The 14,243-nt window shown below is 36.3% G+C and overlaps 2 protein-coding genes across 5 annotated transcripts; both read left to right on the forward strand.

The window, feature by feature from the left end:
• Window positions 1-7,131: 7,131 nt before the first annotated feature.
• LOC140869516 (uncharacterized) lies at window positions 7,132-7,542 on the forward strand. Its single transcript, XM_073272966.1, has one exon. It carries the CDS (start codon window positions 7,132-7,134, stop codon window positions 7,540-7,542), a length of 411 nt encoding a protein of 136 aa, XP_073129067.1.
• Window positions 7,543-8,294: 752 nt separating this feature from the next.
• LOC140890134 (UBP1-associated protein 2C-like) lies at window positions 8,295-12,494 on the forward strand. 4 transcript variants are annotated; one of them, XR_012152173.1, is made up of 3 exons: window positions 8,295-9,646; window positions 11,783-11,991; window positions 12,080-12,494. XR_012152173.1 is itself a non-coding variant. In XM_073297899.1 (2 exons), exon 1 carries the CDS (start codon window positions 8,413-8,415, stop codon window positions 9,643-9,645), a length of 1,233 nt encoding a protein of 410 aa, XP_073154000.1. In that variant the 5' UTR covers window positions 8,295-8,412; the 3' UTR covers window position 9,646; window positions 11,783-12,494. The 4 variants fall into 4 exon arrangements, 2 of the variants coding, with proteins under 2 accessions (XP_073154000.1, XP_073153996.1); XR_012152174.1 differs by having other exon boundaries at window positions 12,191-12,493; XM_073297899.1 differs by having other exon boundaries at window positions 11,783-12,494.
• Window positions 12,495-14,243: the final 1,749 nt, after the last annotated feature.

A 14,243-nucleotide genomic window follows, 5' to 3' on the forward strand; every position in this document is an offset into this window, starting at 1 on the left:
ATAGGCCCGCCAGAATGTCCTATTGCTGAAGGGCGGCTTCCAAGTCCATGATCTACTCCATACACTGAAAGTCTGGACGAACTAAAACGGGATTCTAGCTCTCTTTCACGGTCAAGGAAGAGTGAATCCCGCTATGGAGAAACAGAGTAATCGGAACCTAGTGACGTTTTTGGGGTAGTATGCAGTGATGTTTTCTCAGCCCAAGCTTCTACTTGTCGTTCTTGCGTCGCCGGAGCATTATACTGCAAAAATGAGTAACATTCTCACGATAGTCTCGTGATCGCATGAAGCCAAAAAACCTATACCAGGAACTTACACTCTTCTCAAATAAAGGAAGAACTGTGTGATCCACCAAAAACTTTCTCAGGTGACCCACCACAGCTTCCAAGCCTTTTAGGATTTTGACAGCTTCTCCTTGTAAATCAGCAACCCTTTCATCGGAACTAGCATGATTTGCAGATCGAAGGCAGATTTGCAAACTGAAATGTCAAAAAAAAAAAGAATACGCAGCAACCTATTTTGCAAACAAAGAATTGGACAAGCAAGAGTTGCAAATTAATTTCCATAAAAACACATAAAACCAACTGTACTATTAGTTATTTAGTTTTTAAAAACCAAAAAGAGTTTTTAAAAATGGAAGGCTTACAACCACCTCTGTCGCGCAAAAGATCAATGTGACTCTAGAAATTAAATCAATTAATAACATGAAAAGTTAATTTGCATCACAAAAAGTGCTTATGTTAAAAGACCAAAAAGGTTTAAAATAATCATCTGCAGTTTTCAATCTCTAGGAATAGTTTCACAAAACAATTGTAAACTCAAAAATGATTTACCCAAGCTCAAATACAGGAAACTGTTTTCAGAGCCCACTTCACCACCACCAAAGACTCCTAAGGAACCAAATTCTCCTATTTCACCTCCTAGTGAGAAACCACCAAGCGTTCAACGACCATTGACTTATATTAGCACTCTCAATCCAAGCCAACCAATGGCTATCAGCCCACCATCTACTAGAGCATCATATGCACAATCTCCACCACCTGATACTTCGAGTATATCCCCGTCACACTGTCAACTCATGTCAACATCCACCAAGCTACTCATTCCCTCCACCACCTCCTATGCATTCGCTCTCGGAGTTTGTGTTGCCACTTTAGGTGAAAACTAGCTAGTTATTTTTATGTAATAAATTTATTCACAATGTCATCTAATTTGAGTTCCATAGCTAAATTGCATTTGGAACGCTTTCTAGTTTATTTTTTCATTCAATTCAACTCTAGTTTCAGAAAATAAAAGAGAAAAAAGCATTTCAGTTGCCGCTAGCGAATTTCTCAGCTTATTTCATGTAAATTGGTCGTATGAAGCACGAAATTTTTATAAAAATAAGTAAATAACGGCGTTGTCGATACAGTCATATTTAGAAGAAGAATCAAAGAAGATGCGCACCAAATCAAAGAAAAATTACCTTAAATCAGAGTGGAGTTGCTTTTTTGAATTCAAGCATTCCAAACTCCAAAACACCTTAAAAATGCTTGATAAAATGCTCCGTGAGCTTACTCTCACTTTAAATTCGGTAAAAAAAATCAAAGAACACAAAAAATCAATGTGAATTGTTATGATATGGGAAAAGAAATCAAAAGAGGTTAGGCCATTAGAGCTATTCCTGGAATTTGGAGGGGAAATTGGGATTTATTATTATTAAAATAACAAATGAAATTTAATGGTGCGAAGAACTTTTCCTATATTCAAACCCCGAAAATTGAAAATTAAAATTAAGGAACTCAATAATTAAATACATAAATATGAACTTCGATCATTCAAGCTAAGCCCTAAATTAATTCATTTGTTTTTGTGTCTTTTCCCAAATCTCATATATACCATGTTTCCTATCCATATGTTTATCCCTATAATAAACCGAAAATTGTAAGTAACACAAATTATTTTATTCAAAATAAAATAATAAGAATAAAATAATAACACCAAGCAAAATGAAATGAAAAGAACGAGAACACATAATAGGTTTTGGTGCAACAACATTATCCAAGCACGATTAATACCAAACAAAAGTCACAAAAGTAGAGAATAAACAAAATATGACTTGAAAGATAACTCCAATAACCAAAGTAACTAGACGTGCTGAAACGACCCTAACTCTATAATTAATAAATAAATATGCGGAATTTTTTTTTTTTTATACTTACTAAATAAAATATGCACATATATGCCCATACATACATGCACAGAATAAAAAGATTTAAAATAAATAAATAAATAACTTAAATAAAAATTGCATTCTTTAAATAAAATAAATATCTGAGTCAAACATTTAATTAAAAATACTGCATAAGAAAAATGATGTAAAATTTGCATGCACTGAAAATATTCAAATAAAATATTCAAAATCACAACCACTGAAAAATAATTAAAAAGTGTAACATGCTGACATAATTAAAACATGCAATGTGACTCAGACATCTATCACGGTCACGGGGTCACTGCATGTCCGCTCATATGTCCTCGCCGCCGGTAGGAGCTACATCCTCCCCTACGAACTCACCTGCACCATACCAGTGTAGTGAGCCTAGAGGCCCAACATGCTAACATAACAAGGGTTTAAAATAATTTAAATCACTTTGATACTAATACATAACATATACATGAATGAGCATGCTTAAAAATATCATGGCATAAACATAACTTAAATTAACTTAAATAACATAATACATAAACATTGTTGAGCAGTTAAATTTCTAACATCGCATGGTTGTATCCGTAGTGTAACCTTAAATCATACATTAAATACTGATCAGCGTGGAAACCAACGTACGTGGCGGTGACGAATCACCTCTTAAATTGGCAGTAAACTGCCCTTCAATAGTTCACATATGGAGACGAATCCCCCTTAAATTGTCACACTACTTCAACTTCCAACATAAAATATTTTATTATTGCTCAACCTTAAACATTTAATTATGCATAAAATTATTTCATGAATGCATGTACTTAAATAAAATGTGTGTCCTTCATATATATTTAATTTAATTTCTTACTAACATATAAATATTAAAATAACTTCAATGCATAAAAATAATTAAATATATAATCAGGACACATGCAAATTTCTCATGGATTGTACTGGACTGCTGACCCTAACACCCAATCCCATTTACTTAAATCTGGCCCATTAACACTGAGACTGGCCCAATAACATACTTAAGCCCAATAAAAATTATTCTAAGCCCAATTAAATAATTAAAGCTCATTAAAACATTCTAGGCCCAATAACAACTTAAACTGGCCCAATGGGCCCAAAAGCCCAAAGACTGGCCCAATAACTTTTATGGGCCCTAAAGCCCATAAAAATTAGTGGGCTCACTTAATTAAAATTATTTAAGCCCAAATAATTAAATTCAACCCAAAAATAATTAAATGGAACCCAATTAAATTTTGAGATTTAATTAGGCCCATTAAACCATTAATTAAACTAAAAACTTAAAAATAAAAATACCCGAGCCCAACTAACTTAACCCGGACCCGGACCCAACTAACTTAACCCAAAAACTTCCAGACCCGACCCGGACCCAAGACCCGACCCGGACCAGCCCTGAAACCCTAAACCCGATCAGCCCTTCCCTTCCCTTCCCTTCTCGGCCGCCGCGAGCAGCAGCCCTTCTAGGGCTGCTGCCGCCCTTCTAGGGCTGCTGCCGCCCTGCTCCGGCCACCCCTGGCCGGAGCCCCGCCGCCCAGACGTAGCCCACGTCTGGGCGGTTCGAACCTAGCCCCTGCCCCCGGCCCATGCATCCCACCGGTCATCCGCCGAGCCCCCTTCCCCGAAACCCTAGCTGCGCTTCCTTGGGACCCGATCGACTCTAGGTGGTTTCCTGGGCTCGTTTGGCTCGAGCCACTCGAGCCATTCGGTCCAGACCCTCCTCACCCTACCTAGGACTCTGACCAGCAGCCATACCAGCCATGGTGGACCTAAAAACGTGAACATGAAGAAGGAAAACAAGGAACCTTGCGCATAAACCGAAACAACCGAACCATTTTCTGAAAAACTTGAAAGTTTTTGATGCATACACAATCCACACAATATAATATCTGATAGGTACGAAAAAAACGGAAGAAAATCATGCCTTTCACCGAAATTGAAGAGAAAAACGTGCGTGGGACGATTCCGGGACGACGGGACGACGAGCAACCTTGAAACTTCGAAGAAATTCGGCTATGGAACCTCCTTGGCTGTGGTTCGAGGAAGAAGATGATGAATAGTAGGGAGGGAGGCGGCTGAATGTGTGAGTGATCGGTTAGGTTTTTGGGTAGATTAGGTTTTGGGTTTTTAATATAATTAAAATAGGTTTTAGGATAATTAAAAGTTTTAAATATAAAATATAAAATTTAAAAACTCCCATTAAAAGTTAAAATCTGATAATTTAAGCTAAAAATATAAAAATACCGAAATTACAAATTTAGGAAATTTTAAAAATAATTAAAAGTCATTAAAATGGCTAAATTTGGATAAAAATGGACTCCTAAATTATATAAAATTAAATACTAAAAATTTTGAGGCAATAAAACTCAAAATAATATTTTTGGGCTAAAAAAAATGCTCATTGAATAAATTGGCTAGAAAGTTGTCATCTCGTCCGTCCACGGTCCCGTCTACGCGATCAAAACAATTAAATACTAAAAATCATAAAAATCACTAATTATGGGTTAAATGCTTAAAAATAAATTAACTCATGCACAAATAATTCACATAATTATTTAACCCATAAATATAAAATTTAAATAATTAAATATCCTAATTATGCATGCAGATTTACGTATTTAAAATACCGGGTGTTACACGTGCAGAATAGTAGAGATATTCCAAAGACCACGAAACTTAAAAATCAATGAAAAATCTAAGCATAAGTTGAAACTTGAAAAGAACAAGAATAACAAGAACGTAAATAGATTATGGCATACCCTAAAATTTGAACTTGGAGATGAAGGGAAAGCTTGAGAATGGTTCTCTGATGTTGGTAGGGAGCAGTAGAATGATTACCTAGAATTTAGGAGAGAAATCATAGACAAAACAACAGAATGGACCAATTATTTACAAAAAATTAACCCCAACAGCAACTGACTCGGGAAGATAAAAATTCTCACTAGAATACAATAATATATGTCAAATGAAAAAAATATGAATATGAAAGAAAATGATCAATATTTGCAGGGTAGCGGTAGCAGCGACATTAGCCCCAAGTTGCTCGCAAGGGTTTCAAATCTGAAATTGGGGAGGAGAATATATATAAACATAAGCATGACAAAAAATAATAACAAGAAGTCAATATATGTGCGTGTATATAATTTACCAGACACGCTTCAAAACTAACATGAACACACTTGTTGAAAAACTACATCAGTTCAATACAAAAAAATCAGTTGAGCACTCACCAGTAAAAAAACCAAAACCAAAAACATGGATGTTAAAAAATGAATGTTATGAGCAATAAATTAATATATACAATCATAGAAACTTTAAACTAAACATGAACTCACCTAAGAGCTACTCCAAAAACTGCTGCTCCGGCCAAAATCACCAGCTAATGTAAACAAATGGGGCGACTTGGTTCAGCGCCTGACCTTTCTATCCTAAGAAATTTGAAAGAATGTACAGATGGATTTTGCAGTACTCTTCCGATAAGGGCCTTCGAGAATTATATGTTGTATATTGTCACCACCCTACAATAAATGTTCTATACTCGATGACTGTTAAAAGAATGCGAAACAAGGAAATATCTTACAAATCAAAGCAAAAATCACCAACTTCTTGGTTTGAATCTCCAACTTTGAGCAGAGTCACATAGTCCCCGCAACGCAATGCACCACCAGAAAATTCAACCTAACAATATAGCATATGTTAAACCACGTGAAAATCTAAAAAAAATAAAAAAAAATTAAAGCAAAGCAGACTAATAGAGTGCCTAAGGCCAATCAAAATTTTGCCACTCACTCAAATGAAACAATAATAAAAAAGGCAAGCACAACGGTAGATTGGCAGCAGCGTAACTAGTGAAATAAGTATAAAAAGTAAAAACAGATGAATTAATGTGAGAATCAAACAACAAGAACAAAACATCTCGCCAAACATGTATAATACAAATAAAAGGGCATGTAGAAAAAAAAAAAGGGAACCCGATCTTCATGTAAAAAGAGATAAACATCTTTCAAAACATCTAAAACCCAAATTGATACCAAAATAGAAGTATTCAGACCTTGGGCTTTCGAATTATGGCATTGGAGAGCCGTTCCTGGCGGTGGTGGATGCTGGAGATTCAAATCGGCGGCCTTTAGGTTGAAGAAGAAAGGGATCGCGAGCGGGAGACGATTAAGGTGAGTTTCTTTTTTTTTTTTTTTTTTACTTAGTGATAAAACTTGAAAGAAACATAAGTAATATAGGGATCCGATTCATCTTTTTTACTTCAGCATTTATAATTAAAAATTTTATTTTTTTATTTTTTACTTCAGCAAAAATAATACGCCGAAGTAAAATGCTACCAAATATTATTAGTGAAGCCCGGGTTTTTTAAGTACCGAAGTAGAAAGTGCACTTTTACTTCGCATGTGTTATTGCCGAAGTTGATTGTTACATTTTACTTCGTAATTACTAATTGCCGAAGTAATTAGTGGCGAAGTAAAATGCAGAAATTCTACTGGTGGACTCGCGAGCTACTTACGGGTAGCTTTACTCGTTTGCACTCGTAGTATGAAGGCATGGACTATATACCTGTAAGAAGATTATAAATATTTTTCTAAGAAAATGAAAAAAAAAAAAAAAAAAAACTTAATATTTAGTGCCTTACTATATAGTATGGACTATTCTATGTCCACATGTGTTCGTCAGTTTCAATATGTTTGATTTCTGTGATGAAACTTATGACAAGAATGTACTAATTAATACCACACACTACCTATTTTCACCGGTGATCAACACGAAGTTCATCACTTCGAATCCCTCACCTCATTTAATTTGTTTCTTGCAAGCAATTCCTCACTATATATAAATCACATGATCCCGAGTTGAAGCGAATCCAATATCGAATATCATCAACTTCTCCACTAAACAAACCCGACGAATCGAAACCCATGGCAGAAAAGGAAGGAGCCATAATCAAAAGTGGCCATGAAGAAGGGCTCAAAATGGCTGCATCCCTCCTCGACGAATTCGAGCTCCCGGCCGGTCTACTTCCCTTAGCCGACGTTCTTGAGGTAGGGTTTGTGAGGGCCACGGGGTACATGTGGATCCAGCAGAAGAAGAAAGTGGAGCACAGTTTCAAGATCATCAGCAAACTCGTGAGCTACGACGTCAACATCACCGGATACGTGTCGAAAAAGACGATCAAGAAGCTCAAAGGAGTGAAGGCTAAGGAGCTGATTCTGTGGCCACCAGTCAGTGAGATCACCATCGCTGATCCTTCAACCGGGAAGATTCAATTCAAGAGTCTTGCTGGTATCACCAAGACGTTCCCGGTCGAGGCGTTTGCCGCCGGGCAGTGATCATCATGAAGCTAGCTAGTATGTCTATCCATGCATTCCCCCGTATTTAACAATGGAAGAATTAAGTCAAGATTTTGCTTTCTATGAGTTCTTGTTGTGAAGTATTGTATTTGATGTCTGATGCTTGTTTCAGGCGATTAATTAATATAGAATAAAAAGGTTTTCTACTTATGTAATGGAACAAGTATTATTTACACACAATTTTTGCTTTTGTACGTTTATATATGGATGCTAGATATACATAATATATATTAACGATCCGTCACGTACATGCATTTCATAAAGAAAAAATTGAGAAAATTAAATAAGGAATAAATAAATATACGGAGTCGAAAGAAGTTAATAAACTGATTACATTGCGAAGGAAGAGAGATCGAATTGCAAACTTTGAGACTTTGGTATCGGGCGGGTAACATGTAATTCGCTGATGGGTTTATTTTTAAATAAAATAAAAATGTATTAAAATATTGATTTTTTTATTAAAAAAATCAAATCAAATAATAACACCATCATAATTCATAAGTACAAACTAGAAAAAAATAATTCAAATATTGAATTTACTAATAATATCAAAACGGGTGCTCAAAGGATAACATCATCATAACTCAAGTACAAACTAGCAGCCCATCTGGGAAAAAATTGATAAAGCCCAACAAAAGATTTTAGGCCCAACAAATGAATGACGCGGCCCAATGGAGGCAGATATAAACCAGGTAATCCGGTAAGGCGGTCGGGTGAAATAATATCTCATCTTTATCTTTTCTTTTATATAAAAAGGGGTCGCCACGGCCTAGGGTTTTTCAGCAGTTAAAATAATTTGGAGGTTTTTCTTGTTTTAGGGCAATTGCGAGGAGGAATCAATTCTGACCCATGGATCTCACCAAGAAACGCAAGGCTGACGAGAACGGCGGAGCGTATTTCGTTCCGACCGACCTTGAAACCGACACTTTTTCTGCGCAACTGTCGCGCAGCATGTCCCCGGAGGACGCTGAGAAAATCATCGAACCGTTCACGAAGGAGCAGATCCTCCCTATCCTTCGCGCTGCGATGGTCCGTCACCCTGACGTCTTGGAGGCCGTGCGCGCGGTGGCTGATGCGGACCCTGTGCAGCGTAAGCTCTTTGTTCGCGGACTCGGTTGGGAGACCACAACCGACAAGCTTCGCGAGGTTTTCTCTACCTACGGAGAAATTGATGAGGGTAACAGTATTGTTATTACTGATAAGAACACTGGAAAGTCCAAGGGTTATGGTTTTGTGACATTTAAGCACATAGATGCTGCTATATTAGCCTTGAAGGAACCGAACAAGAAGATTGATGGCCGCATCACGGTGACTCAGCTTGCGTCTATGGGCAGTTCAGGTAACTCTCACTCGGGCGATGTGTCGACGAGAAAGATTTATGTTGGTAATATTCCGTTTGAGATTACTTCGGAGAGATTGTTGGCTCACTTTTCGATTTATGGAGAGATCGAGGAAGGGCCATTAGGGTTTGACAAGCAGAATGGCAAGCCAAAGGGTTTCGCCTTTTTTGTCTATAAGACTGAAGAGGGAGCGAGGGCTTCGTTGGTTGATCCTATGAAAAACTTAGACGGTCATCAATTGATTTGTAAATTGGCTACTGATAATAGGAAGCAGAAGCCTAACATGGGAGGAATGGTCACTGGGATGCCAAATGCAGGTCCCATGGGCTTTTCTGGTGAAGGGATGCCTGCTTCGAACTATGGACCAGGAGGAGGTTACATGGGTTATGTTCAGGGCCCAAACATGCCCCAGCGGCCACAGCAAACTAGTGTGATGCATCAAAATACAGGGTTTAATGCTGCTATGGGTGTGCAAGGTGGGCAAGGTTATGGCGGTGTGTATGGAGGTGGGCCATCACAGTACAGCAGTGGTGTTAATGGTGCTGCTTCAGGGGATCTTGGCGGAGGATTGAGCAACAATGGAGGATACAGAATGCCTCCTAGTACTCTTGGGATGCAGAGCTCAGGAAGCTACCCAGACAGTGGGAATTATGGGTTTCAACCGGCATATCCATCTCATCAAAACCAGTCTGGAACTGGGCCCAGGTTTCCTTCATATCATGGTGCACCACCATATTATTGAGGTAATTCCTTCTTGAAAAATTTTAATGAGTTACGTAAACTAACCATTTGCATTACTTTGCATGTCACATGCGCTCTTAAAACTTCTTTTGCATTTTTACTGCTATCTTGCTTGGTAGTGATGGTAAATTCTAGCTTGCGACATTCTTTATGATGTTTATGCTGGCTACATGTCCTGTTTAGTTAATTGAACCATTTATTTTGCCACCTTGTACAAAACTAAGACTTAAAGCCATTCAATTATTAGGAAGATTTGGAGTTTGTGTGGCATAGCAAAGTGATGTATAGCAGTATAGGTTAAATATTTGAAGGTTTTGTAGATTCAGGAGAGGATCTTCTCCTTATGAGCATAGTAACCCAGAAATCTGTTTCCCTTGCTTCCTTGGTTTCAGCTAATTATACATAGAGAAACAATTGCTGCTTCTTTATAGCCGCGCATCATAGTATATGAAGTCTTCTTTTTCTTCACTTATACGAGGTTATGAAGAAGCAAAAAGGAATTTAGTAAATTGCATTTTATGCTCGAATGTTAACTTGTGTTCATATATTGCATGTTTATATGTTTTGATTTGGATAATGGATTAAGTTACATATGGGTGTATGTTCAGGTATTTTGACAGCTTCTTGGACGCAAATGCTTTAAATGGTTGTGGTGATTACGTGATTGCAAGACTATGAAATCTTTGGCTGATTAATGGACTGCTGTAGATCTTTGGCTGCTTTAATCTCTATGTGCTCCAATAAAGTTGTGGATTAAATCTATATTTCGCTAGGATGAGCTCGAAGTTTTTACTTGGAACGTTGCTTTGTAATTTGATAAGTGACTGAAGTTTCTTAAAATGTTTGGTTTTGCCTTGTTATTGTAGCTATTACATTCCCTTTATTTAGCTTTTATTTTTTTATCTACCTTTTCATAATTGTACTTTTGATTTTACTATATGTGGTGTCTTTATGTTATCTGTGTAATTATTGCCTTTGAGATGGTGCTGGAATCTGAATTAGCTTATGCTTCTTGCTGTTGGTGAAAGTCGGCAATTCCAAATTTTGTCGCTGACATGGGGAGATGATAATTTTCAGTATATTGTTGCTCATCTGTGAGTGACTGGATAAATTATGTGGTATAAATGATTTCTACTTTCTTGATCAAATAGTGACAGGTTGCAGCTCTCCTTGTAAAACATGCTTTACCCTTCTTATCTTGGCTCGAGGGGCACTTCTAGAAATTCTGGGACTCTGAAATCTCAAGTTAATTTTCCATTATTGTGTTGAAGATGGGTGCAAAGTGCTTGATATATATATATATACATATATATAAAATATATATATATATATATATATATATATGTCTGGAGAAAGTTTCTGGCACTTGTTGACTCTGCAGTTGATACAGAACCATGTGTGATTACTTTTGAGCTGATTATTCTAAGAAATAGAGTGCTTTGGCCTGAAAAGAATGTTGATCTACTTGTACAACATGTACTTTTCACTTCTAGAAATTCTTGGACCGTTGAAAATCTCAAATTAATTTTCCATTATTGTGTGTTGAAAATGGGTGCAAAGTGCTTGATGTATGTTGAGGGAGAAAGTTTCCGGCACTTGTTGACTCTGTAGTTGATACGGAACAATATGCGATTACTTTTGAGCTGTTTGTTGACTTTATTCTAAGAAATAAAGTGGTTTGGCCTAAAAGAATGTTGATCTACGTGTGCAACATATAGTTTTAGAAGACTAAAGTCCCTCTTCCTTTCAAATAGATTGGGTATTCATAAGTTTAAGTGTTATGCGATCATTTTGTCTAACCGTCAAAATTGTTTTTTTGTTGGGGTTTCTATTACTACAATTTTATGTGATTATTTTTGCTAAGATTACTAATATGTGAATAAAATGTCTCGGTTCACACTGCTATATTAGAATGCATTTGTTAATGGTTTGCAAGATTCTAAAATGAAATAAATATTAGTGTATGCTTACTTTGCTACTGATTAATCATATTTGGTCTGGAATCTTGCTGAACTTGAAAATTCATGAGGTGTTGGATGTTGATTCCTTGCATGTGTTTTTCGTGCATTCCTTGGCACTGTGAGATCATGTCTAACTTATCATATCTCAAAGACAACATACTTGATTTGTAAGTATAGGGAAGGCTGCAAGGTTGGGTTTTTCCCTATGAGATCCCCAAAAGATCTAGCTGAAAAGAGGCCCCATCCCCATTTGGCAGAATTGCAACAATAGCTGCATTGGTTCTGAAGTTAGATTGCCGATCTTCACTTGACTATTAAGATTTAGCTGAAAAGAAGCCATGGCCTGATTTGGTATCATTGCAGCAATGTCTGCCCATGGATCTGAGGTAAGATTGTTGGCCTTCAAATCGACTTTGCATGCGTTTTCCCCTTTCTTGCATTGACGGTCAAGGTGATTCGTCACTCATATCCAAGGGGACTGGGATTGAATGGAGTAATTAATGCTGATCCCGGGCCCTTCTAATGTATTGTGCAAGTGATGTGCGTCGAGTGGAAAGATAAAGAGGGATATTTTTGGATCAACAGGAGGGTTTGTGTTCATTCACAACTGTTCGCACCCTTTGGGGGATAGTACGGTGGCAAAGCTCCTGTATAAAAATCGAAGTTTCAGATTATTAACTATTAGATGTCATTTATACAGTTCTAACGCCGAACCCCCAATATTTGAGATTTGTGTGGGTGGCGTTGCAGAATGCAGCTTACAATTTCCGTGTAATGTAACACAAAATTTAAAGATTCGATCACCTCCTTGGCCGAGTGACTTTGATTATAACTCTCAAGCGTTGTGTTTGCGTGGGCATAAGGTGTACTTGAATTATTTATGTTCGAAATATTTAAAATATTTTTCCCATTATTTTAATCGAAATTAGTCAAAATTAATTTTGTGCATGCATTATGTTAGCTGACTCAAAATATCAGTGTTTTAAAAAGCGCGAAAAAGCGCCGCTTAAGCGCGATTAAGCGTGAAGCATGAGCAAAAAGTTTCGCTTTAATAAAAGCGTGAAAAAAGGTCAACCCCTTGGTTGATCATATTAAGCGCAAAAAAACGTAAAAAATCTCGAAAAAAGCGTGAAAAAGCTCGAAAAAAGCATGAAAATATAATTTTTTTAAAATAATATTTAATTAAAATTTTAATTTTTTTAATTTTTAATTTTTTATTTTAAATGATAAATATTTATTTTAAAATTTTTAAGTTTATATGTTATTTATTCTATTAATTAATTTAAAAAATGAAAAAAGATTTTTTCACGCTTAACCTTGTTCTAAATTAGCTTAAACTTGTAAAGCTTGAAGCTTGACCGTGACGCTTCGTCACGCTTGACGCTTTTTAAAACCTTCTGTGTTTTTCTTGTCGGGACATTTCGGTTTTGTTTTTGCATTAATTTCAAGATACGGATCTTTGTTCTTGCTCTCATATTTACATGTAAAATTGTTTTTTTTTTTTTTGGAATTTAACATTCACTTTTTTTCCAAGACTACTTTTTTGGATTATCATATCATAATAAAATGATACATAATTTAAGATGTAATACATGGTAATTAGAAAAAAAAAATGTTGGATGTACACTTTGTAATGTACGCTTTAGTTTACATCTTTATTTAAAAATTTTTTCAATTTTCTCATTAAATATAAAATTAACATACACTAAAATGTACATCTATCATTATTCATGAAAATGTCTACTTCCGAAAACAAATCAAAGCACTCTACGTCAATTTGAATTTGGACTCTTAAAAGTGTACTTTCTTGAATTATCAAGGATAAAAAGAAAGAGAGTGTAATGCAATGATTGCGTTTTTAAGCTCTAACTTAAAATCCCTCTCTTCCTCAAAAAAAAAAAAATCTCTGTTGCAGTATTCTTAAAAAAAAATAATTCGTGATTCGAAAACACAGTTGTGAGCGCGCAATGTGCAACGAAAGTATATCAATGACAAATACTAAACGAAAATTGAATACATTCAACTTATTTTTACTGAGTTTTATGCTATTTTATTTTTCAATTTATAAAAAAAAAATTGTGTTATATTTCCGTGGGGGATGAAAGCATAATGATTACTCCTTTGTTTAGAGGTGGAAACGGATTTTCGAGTTTCATTTCCAGTTCCAACACACATACTTGAGTTCGAATTACAACTAAGAAACTGATATCACTGTCCAAATAAGAACTTGTTGACTGGCACTTGGTGAGGATCATGGCTGCAATTGTTGTTTCACTGATTGTGTTATTGAATTCATGATCGGCTTCGTCACTTAGACTACCTACCTGTACGAGAGAGTAGATGGAACCTATAACACGGAAATATGAATCCTCTCATGTTGCCAAGAGGCTAACTAGTTACTAGCCAGTCTCTATAGCAAGCGATGCCAGTGCATCCAACTTCCACACTCAAAAGGAGTGTTCATTGGAGGATGTGGAAGCGAGCTGGACGATGGTGTGGCTACTGTTGGTTATTGGTTGCGGGAAAAACAAGCTTTGATGCAAAGTAGTTGTATGTTGAAAATTAACAGCCAGGCCAAGAATGAAAACATTAAGAATGGAAAGGGTGTATTGTGGTGGAGGGTCACTGTGCCATCACA

Source organism: Henckelia pumila, chromosome 1 (assembly GCF_033568475.1).
Source record: "Henckelia pumila isolate YLH828 chromosome 1, ASM3356847v2, whole genome shotgun sequence".
NCBI lineage: Eukaryota > Viridiplantae > Streptophyta > Magnoliopsida > Lamiales > Gesneriaceae > Henckelia > Henckelia pumila.